The sequence below is a fragment of the Styela clava genome, chromosome 3, assembly GCF_964204865.1.
Source record: "Styela clava chromosome 3, kaStyClav1.hap1.2, whole genome shotgun sequence".
NCBI lineage: Eukaryota > Metazoa > Chordata > Ascidiacea > Stolidobranchia > Styelidae > Styela > Styela clava.
The window spans coordinates 21,459,060-21,468,670 of NC_135252.1; the positions used below are offsets into that span (position 1 = coordinate 21,459,060).

The 9,611-nt window shown below is 36.3% G+C and overlaps 1 protein-coding gene across 1 annotated transcript; it reads left to right on the forward strand.

The window, feature by feature from the left end:
* Positions 1–247: 247 nt before the first annotated feature.
* Positions 248–7,193, forward strand: LOC120342113 (uncharacterized). The gene is made up of 2 exons (XM_078110927.1): positions 248–3,954; positions 4,763–7,193. Exons 1-2 carry the CDS (start codon positions 291–293, stop codon positions 4,879–4,881), a joined length of 3,783 nt encoding a protein of 1,260 aa, XP_077967053.1. The 5' UTR covers positions 248–290; the 3' UTR covers positions 4,882–7,193.
* Positions 7,194–9,611: the final 2,418 nt, after the last annotated feature.

The window sequence follows — 9,611 nt, forward strand, 5'->3', positions numbered from 1 at the left end:
CATTCATTTACCAAAATGAATTGTCTGCTTACGATATCCACAAGCTTAGAATGACAATATTCTTCATTGTTTTTGACACAGAAGTATATCAGCCGTATGAGATATGGTTTTAGGTCCAGAATAGTATGACCGCTTACAAGTTACAACTCGTAATTTGAGTTCAGGCCACCCTTTTTTCGTTCGCCATGTCAAAACACTGAAATATCTAATGTATATATATAAATATAAAAGCACTTTTATTTATTTAGGTATTCATATCAGTACTGAGTAAGGCAAATTTTATCTGTAGAATGGATGGGTTTCGGGCCGAAGCTGCCCGTGAGCATAAATCAAAAATATTGGATTCTTATTCGAAAATGAAAGATGCTGGGTTGCTCTTGGATTTTAATATTGGAATTAAAAATACAATATTCCCAGTTCATCGCAGTTTATTGGCTGCAGGATCGGATTATTTTCAAGCCATGTTTCTTCATGATAAAAAGGTTGTTGAGCAAGGTGTTGTGGAAATAAAAGAGGTTGACGCCGAATCTATGAGCCGATGCATAGAGTTTTTATACACAGGAGATACAGACATAAACAATGAAAATTATCAGAATATTCTTCATGTATCAAGCATTCTGCAAATTGACGCTTTGAGAAAACTTTGTTTCCGTTTTCTGCAAACTAATTTGTCTCCGGAAAACTGTTTAGTTGTTGCTCATTTGGCAGAGATATACAATGACCATCATGCAAGAACTGAGGCAAAGAAAATGGTAGTTGATGAATTCGAGGTATTAGTGACTGCGGATTTGTTCCCCTCCATCAGTTCAACAGACCTTATCTATTACTTGGATAAAAGCAGAGTGGATTCAGTAGTATCTTGGTCGGCTCTCACAACTTGGATCAGAACCAACCGAGACCGAGACGATCTCATCAAAGTCTTGGATGAATCACTAAAGGTCATGAAATTACCTATTTCGTTCCTACTGTCGACTGTTCTGGATGACGATATTTTTGACAACAGTACCATGATAAATTTAGTCTCGAAACATGTATTTTTGAAAACAGGAAACTTGAAAGAAAATGTCACAGTGAGCAATTGCATCAAACTGAAAACATTGGCTGAAAAATTTCTTGCCGTCGACAAAAATCCACTAGAGCTTATCAATCAATTCATAGTCGACAATATTGAGGAAGTTTCCAAGTGCGCTGGTTACGAAGCTTTCAGCGAAGACAGCGTTGAAGGATTGGAAGCAAAAATGAATAACTGCATATCTGATGAAGTGAAATATGAATTACTCCTGGCTTGGACCCGTTTTAAAAGCGAGCGACGTACACATTTTTCTCGTTTGTTTAAATTTATCAAGCTCTATAAACTACCAATCGGATTTATTCAACAGAAAATTGAAAAAGAAAAGTTGGTGGAACAATCTCCAAGTTGCATTTCATTGCTGGACTTATGCTTATATCCCGACAGCGAGGCCATTTATTTCACAAATGGTTTAGAGAAATTAATCGATGATGATGAATTCAAGTTCGTATCTCAAGAAGATTTAAAAATCTATTTGAAATCAAGTGAGCCAGGCTTGGAAAGGAAGTGGGAAGCAATCAAACGTTGGATGAAAAACAAGGACAATGCAAGAACATTATTCAAAGATTTACTGACTTTAATGGAAGCTCCATTTCTTTTCAATATAGTTGTAAATGATCCGTTTTTCGAGAACGAATATGAGCTAAAAGTAATTGCTCTTAGTCACATTTTCTCTTTAATTTCAGAAGTTGGAGAATTAAGCGACAAGATTGATTTGAACAATTGCTTCATCCTGAAAAGTCTCAACGACCAGTACAATAAGGTCAATCACGAACTTTGGAATTCAGAGATTGAGAAGTTCCTGACGACCCACGCACAACTTGCTCTCAGAAGAAAAGAGATATTGAATTTCAGTAAAGATGAAATCGAAAATCTGATACGCGTGGCAGAATGCAGTGCAGACGTCAGGGCTAAAGCAATACTGAGATGGATGAAGCAAAACTCAGAAAGAGTCGATTTGCTACCAGGCTTTTTTAAACTTATCAATCTACGACTTCTTTCATCTTCTACCGTTAATACGTTGTTCACGGATCCTACCCTGAGCAAATTTGAAGACTGTTTTGGAAGTTTGGAAGAGTTGGGGCCCGGAATATTGACTGTAGACAAGAATGCCCTCGAAGAGGTATGTGATATATTAGCCATGGATTTCTCGGGCATGGGATACATCTGTGATCTCTCGAGTGCAACGACAGTTGTACTACCGCAAATCAAAAAGTATTCACGTATGCAAATAATCAATGTAGGTGAAAACGTATACGGAATAAATGAAAGGGAAATTTTAAAACTAAATAAGCAAGGAAATTGGGGCTATTTATCGCACATTCCAGAGAGCGCTAGAAGTGGACACGTTAGCTTTGATAATTTTTTTTACAGTGTCACCAGTGTAGTTGACTTCGAAGATTGTTTGGCTTTTATTTCTGAATCCGAACTATTAATGTATAATCCTGTCACGAATTCGTGGACAGATAAACTACCAGGATGCAATTTGAATTTTGGATACTGCACGGCTTCTTCAGGCAATTGCATTTATGCATTAAATGGTATAACGAGAGTAGGAAAACGATTTAATGGGATCGAAAAGAAATGGTCAGATATCGCTGATATGCCCATGATTCAGAAATTAGCGTCTTGTGCTGTGTTACATAATATGATTTTTCTGGCAGGAGGTGTTTTTAAAGACTGGTTTGGTTTTTCAAATGACCGGTTGGATATAGTTCAGTGCTATAATCAAAAATCTGATTGCTGGACAAAAATCTCAAATATGTGTCATCCCCGCATGGGCCCGAGCCTTTGTGTGGTGAACAATCGACTATACGTGGCGGGAGGAAGAAAGGATGAAGGTCTTTCAGTTGAGCGATATGATGAAGAGAATAATCAATGGGAAGTGATTCGGGAACTCGATACTATGACAAATTATTTTTCAGTATGTACCATTCCACGAGGATTTTTATCTACCGACAACTGCTCTATTTTCAAAGAAAGTATCAATTTACTAGGTCGCGTCAATACTGAATTTGATAGAAAAGCCAAAGAGAAATATTCTGTTAAGCAGATTATTCAGCCATCTGGTGGTGAAATGAATCTACTAGGATGTCGACTTATTTTCCCTCCCTTGGCTTTAGATGAAGAAACTGAAGTAACCTTGGCTGTGGACAGTGATCCTGAGAATTCGCCTGTATCTTTTGAGGGCGAATCATCGGATGTAATATTAAGTCTCGACTGTCCTATAACACCTGTGATGATTTGCAAACCTTCCATGAAATTCAACAAACCCGTAACTGTAGAAATGGACACATGTTTCAGCGCTCGGGAAAACAAAACCATTCCAGTTGATATTCAAATAAGAAAAGGAGAATCAGGATGGAAAAAGGTTTCTGAAGCAATTTTAAGCAATACCAACAAGATTCGATTCACTGTTTCACATTTCTGTGGCATGGCAGTGACTGTTTCCTCACAGTTAGTCGAAGATGGAAAGTTTCATCTTATCAATGACGTGTACATTCAGGAACGCACTGCTCAAATCTCTTCAGTATTTTGCAAAGATGAAATAACGCAACGCTCCATGGAAGAAAGCCTACAGAGAGCAAACTTTGTCAAATTCATGGGACTCTCACATGAAATTCTCGAAGGTCTGGGTTCTTGGGTCAGTCTTCGATTTGAATGCACGGAACCAAAACAAACAGTAATCTCACAGGGATATCCATCTTCGCAATTCCATATCAATAAAGAAATTTTTGAAAAACGCAAACATGTGGTTTTTTTTAAACCTCTTCCTCGTCCTCGGGAACATACTGGAGTCATCGATGCCGATTACTATGTGAAAATAAACGAAGAAGCCGAAACAAATCTAATAGCGGTCGTAGAATGGCCAATTCAAAATAGAGGTGAGTTCACATGATACTGGAAAATGCAAGTTTTGTTTTTGTTTAAAAATGATATGGCTTAGTATGAGATCTTTCATATTATTACCAGTCAAGATAGTATATGGGGAATTTCATATGCAAAAATTTAGATAGTGAAAGAATGTAACTGCCCACTCTACAATTCAGTACTGCAATTGCAACAAGCAATGAAATCTAAGCCTAATATATATTAAAGTAGAAATACTCGCTCCATTAAGTATTTCATAATGCATTATGATATTGACTGCTTCATTCAATGAATTTGTATTATATACTTGGTTCGCAATCTACGCAACTTTGTTTAATTTGTCGCTGTTTTGCGCTAAAGCAAATATTACATTCCATCGTCTCACTGGTACTAGGCTTGTTTTTTGACAATAGCTGTTAATATTCTACTAAAACTATATAGCAGCCAAACTGTATGATATCTTTTGGCCGAAATCACTACACCCAGTGAAATATATTGGTATCGGTGGCAACATTTTTTTTTGATTCGACGTCACATACGATTATTATGTCGTCACAATACACTGGGCCTGGTGGCCCTATTTTTCAAGACAATGATACTTTGTTCTTGGCTGTTTAAAAATATTCAAGGTAAAAAAACCTTAATTGGTCGAGTCATAAAAACCACAATTGTCGGGATAGCACTGTTAGTTTCAGTGTCCTATACAAGAATTCCTAGCCGCGAATATAACCCATATGGTGTCACCCACTTTTTAATAATTTTTCAAAGCCTAATATAATAATAAAAAAAAATTCAAAATCAATCAAATATTATTTTTCCCAGGTACTGGACCCATCAACATATCAAATGTCGTTCACACTGGACCAAGAGCAATTACGATGGCAACTGACAATGCGAGAGTGGAGACCCACAGCACGGGAGAGACCAATGTTGTTTCATAAAAGTGATTGGGCTTGTGGGACATAGGGAATTGACTCTAAAATAAATAACTCGATTTGAGGAACAAAAATCATCATGCATGGGATTTTCATCTGATTTTTTTATTCGGCAACTTTGATATCTGTCGAGCGAAACCAAAAATATACATCAGGACTGAAATGCTAGTTCTACAATGCATACTGATTGTATATTTACTATTATATAATTAAATGCGTATAGTTGTCTTGAATATATACTTTGCTTTTTACCATTTTTGCGCATTTCTTTAATATATTTCTCATTATCATTTCGACACGTACGAGAGCTAAGATAAATATGTACAATTAGGAACATTCAGAAATTCATATTTTGAGCGCATTTACCAAAAGTAAATTGACTTCCCTTGGGGGGCCATTTTACATGGCCAATTTCACACTCCCTACTAAATTCTCCCTCAATACTGGTTTCGACCAAAGATGGCAAAGGATGGGAAGTAAAATCCTCTGTTGTATAACATAGTCATTGTCGAAACAAGCGACACATATTTACATGAAAAGATAAATTATAAATAACTTTACTTTTGAAATTTGCCAAAAATTGGAAGAGAGAAATAAAGTTAGGAAACCCTGTTGTATTCTCAATAATTTTTCTGTAATTAATATTCGAATCTTAAGACAGATTGGTTCATTTGGTCATGAAGTAGAAATTAAATTTCCATCCTTCATTGACTTGCCAAACGCAACGCAACTCAGTGAATTTTCTCATATTGCTCTCCCTTTCTAGACTGGCTACTTATAATGCTTGAATGATAAGCAAGCATATACTATTAGATTATGAACATACCTGTATTTGAAATTTCAATGGTTTTCACATGGTCTCACTTGGAAAATTATTACTCCAAACAAGGCAAGGGACAAGCCCTCACATTGTCATGTTTAAAGAGGAAAGTCACAAAGTTCAACGCTTGTATTTTCTTGGCTATACCAAAATGTATTTGTGTTTATCGGAAAAAAATATTTGTTCGACTTCGTTACATAATATTCTTACTGCTGAGTGCAGACGTTTCGTTATATTTTATATATGTAGCATTCTCTTTCTCATTGGGCCACTAGCCCTAAGTTTCACTATCTCCATGCTATGGTTTTTATCTACGATTCATATTCAAGCTGGATTTTCAGAATACCGCCTTAATCTTTGTGCATATTTCAATCTATTTTAAGTTTTTCCAAAGAAATTTTATTCATTAGAATGAAGTTTTATTCCTTATGCATGTTTTAATTATTGAATATAAATTTGTCTTAGCGAGGTCCTTGTCTTTCAAATAAAAATTAAGGTTTCTATAAAAAGGCTGCAATTTGCAAGCGACAATGTGGATCTTCGAAACTGATTTGCCTTTCTATTTGTTATTCTGAAATTTGTTAAAGGTTTTCGCAAAAGATTGACAAACATATATCTTTACTTCATATCAGTTGCGCATTCACTCGTTGAGTAAACTCAGACTGAGTTTGTAGAGTTGCCTAACTTTTGATTTTCAAAATCTCCTAAAAATGAGTGCAGTTTTGAAAAGGTAAAGAATCGGAATATTTTTAAATTGAGAATTTATTTTAAAAATACATGTTTTATTCACTATGTGTGTAACGGCTGATTATAGAGTACTATACACTTAAAAAAAATGCACAATTATAGGGGCTAATGATTGAAGTTATCAGGTTTGTTGATCCATGCATATTAAGAAAAAATACTGAGGGTCTAAAAAATTTTAAAATGCTGAAATAATTTTGGAGCTTTTCTTGTGATTTGTAGCTTCGCGCCTATCAAGGCTTTATTTACTATTAAAGTGGATTAAGTTTCTTGGGGCGTTGTAATTTTGTTTACATTTATTCTAGAAATTCTTTTGACATATCTTTGTATACAATTTCGCTTAGCAAAGATATATAGATTAGATTAACACTCATCTAAATCCTTTCTAAATTTGATATTGCGGTTTCATTTTTTAAAACCTGTTCTTTTTCCGCGTGTAAAATTGCAAAACAGACTGTTTTCTGGCAGTTAGGGTATACTACAATTTGATCTAAATTATTTCGATTCAGAATTGTCTCTAATTTATTAGATTTTGGTTGAGTTTTGGGCCATGGAAATTAAGCACGATTTTTTCTTCTTCGAAACCGGAACTGGCCATATTTGAATTCATTTTACTGAAATCTTTTTAAATCAAAGCTGTAACTCTCGCACTGTTTTATTAAGAAATTTATGTGCTGTTGCTTTTGCTCTCAATTTGCTAATAGTTGTTTTCTTTATAGAAATCAATAAAAAAAATGTGTAAAATGATTACAAATTGCCTATGTTTGGTTTCTTTGTATGCAGAGGAAACAGTGAGTCGAATGATAAAGTAATCATGTATAACGAAATATCTGGGAGTTCTTCGATATAAGTATCATATAATTAGGCAAGGGGGAGCGAGACTGATAATACGGCTCAATAATATGGTGAACCACGGTCTCTTCTCCGGTGATCAGTTCATGTCGAGTATGGGATCAGTTAGCCAGTTATTTGTTTCCAGAAGCATAACTTGATGGTAGAGGAAGCCGTTACCGATCGGCGCCTACGTGAAGCACCCTCCAGCGTGAAAAAGTCCAGCAATCCTCTCGCACACAACCATCGCCGCATGGGATTCAAACATTCGTAGCTAGCGTATAAGTTGAGAATAAACTTCAAATAAAAAAACGTGTTGGAAACCCCTGTTTTAGTGTATGAAGGAATTTGCATACAATAAACAATGCGATAACTGTTATCTACATACCTGGCTATTTACCATGCATTTTAGGTCCGAAAATTGGTTTGATATTTTAGAGTGGTAAAGCTTTCCCTTTTTCGTAAGTCGACGAAGCCATGAGTTACGTTGAACAACATAAATTTATACTGCAAGGTATTTTTACCGACTGCGGAAAAAATATGTCCTGCTGGTTCCGGTAGTGGTTCGATTCATGACTTTTTTCGAAGATCGGCTGATGTGGAGTCGGTTTCCAAAATAGAAAATGAAACAAATAAACAAGGGAAGTCCGTAGCATCTTCCAATGCCGAAGATAAGCAAATGAATGTTCACAAAATGACCACAAGAGCGAAATCAAAATATGGTGCTCAATCAGGTGACAGTGTTTCACAGAAATCAAAAGTTCTGAGTATTGGAGGTTCTCTACGGTTTCGGAGCATCCGAACTGCGTCATCAGTATTGTCACAGGCAACCACATACAGTGAATTTAAGATATTTACAAAGCAAGAAAATTAAATCTACAAAAAAAGGTTGAGTTGGGAAAGATTCAACTACAAGACTCCATTTCACAAGAAAAAGCCGATTGGAACGAGAATAGAAGATGAAGAAATCAAAGGAAAACGTTAAATTTAAGAGGAAAAGATTCGAATAGAAGAGGAATACCTCAGAAGAAAACGTCAAATCAAAAAGGAAAGTTTTCAGAAACGCAAAGCAAGAGAACTAAACGAGAATATCGGTCAGAGACCGAAGACTTATCGATCGAAATTAGGGGATCCCCAAAACAGAAACTGCGATTTCGATTCGAAAAATTCTGCAAACCCGAACTGGATTGTTTTGAATAGTTTTCAGCCAATATCAAAAATGTAGGAACCAATAGCCAACTCCCCATGTCGTCGTCGAAATACTATTCGAGGAAATACTTTTATGAAGAATTCTGCAAATCCGAACTGGATTGTTTGATTAGTTTCCAGCCAATAGCCTATCCTCCAACCAATCCTTATTTTGTGTCAAATGCAACGGCGCTAACCCGGGTTGCGACGGCCATTCAAACACAGCCTAGCGATATTGTGGTGAGGAATTCTGGAACCCCGAACCCGATAGAGGGATATGGACATTGCTTAAACTTTAAAGAGTAATTATAAGTAACGAGGTACGATCTCGCGGCGTGTATCCTTCGCTCTGACTCAATAGCGTGACAAATTTCTCGAAGGAAGCCTGCGCATCGCGACGACGTCAAAGTTACAAGAGAGATATGAACAATGCTTAAAGATTAATCACGAGATACGATCTAGCGGTGTGTATCCTTCGCTCTGACTAGCAGCGTGAAAACTTGCGCATCGGACACGCACACACACATTCAGCGCGTCTCGAAAATCTCTCGCTTTGTAAAAATCCAGATCTCTTTATCACTAATTAATTATTAACTAGCTAATTATACGACATAATTCATCCAAAATCAATAGGCTCCTGATCCGAGATATGATGAATGCACATGCAAAATTCGAAGCAGATTCAACCTCGCTTTCGTGAGATATCGCGTGTATCTAACAGATATACAGACAAATACCTATCAACATACTTACCGAATAAAATCGATATATAATGAACTAAAACGTAGAGATCAGCGTACCTAGTTAGAATTGGATGCTGACTTTACAGAAGCGTTGGTAGAGAGGGGGTTATCTTTTGATCTTCCTGCTATTTTCAATACAAAGGATAGTGAACTGTTACTTGGCACCTGTACAAATGTGTCAAATAGTAACAAGATACAGAATGTGTCTCCACCTGAAATAAGATCTCCTGCAACAATTGAAAATAATATTAAATCTACTGTTGCATTTCAGACCATGCAACAACTGCAAATCAGCCAAGTTACTTGTTGGGGATGTTTCGCATTTCGTGCCTGCTATTAGTGGGGATCAAGGTATGTCAGTTAATTCATCCTCCCCTGGTATGAAAATTTGTCGTCCACATACTACCAGT

Excerpts from the sequence above, each read along its gene's own strand:
- LOC120342113 (XM_078110927.1), top strand. The coding sequence starts at position 291 with ATGGATGGGTTTCGGGCCGAAGCTGCCCGTGAGCATAAATCAAAAATA. Across the intron at positions 3,955-4,762 it reads ATGGCCAATTCAAAATAGAG|GTACTGGACCCATCAACATA; the intron begins GTGAGTTCACAT and ends TATTTTTCCCAG.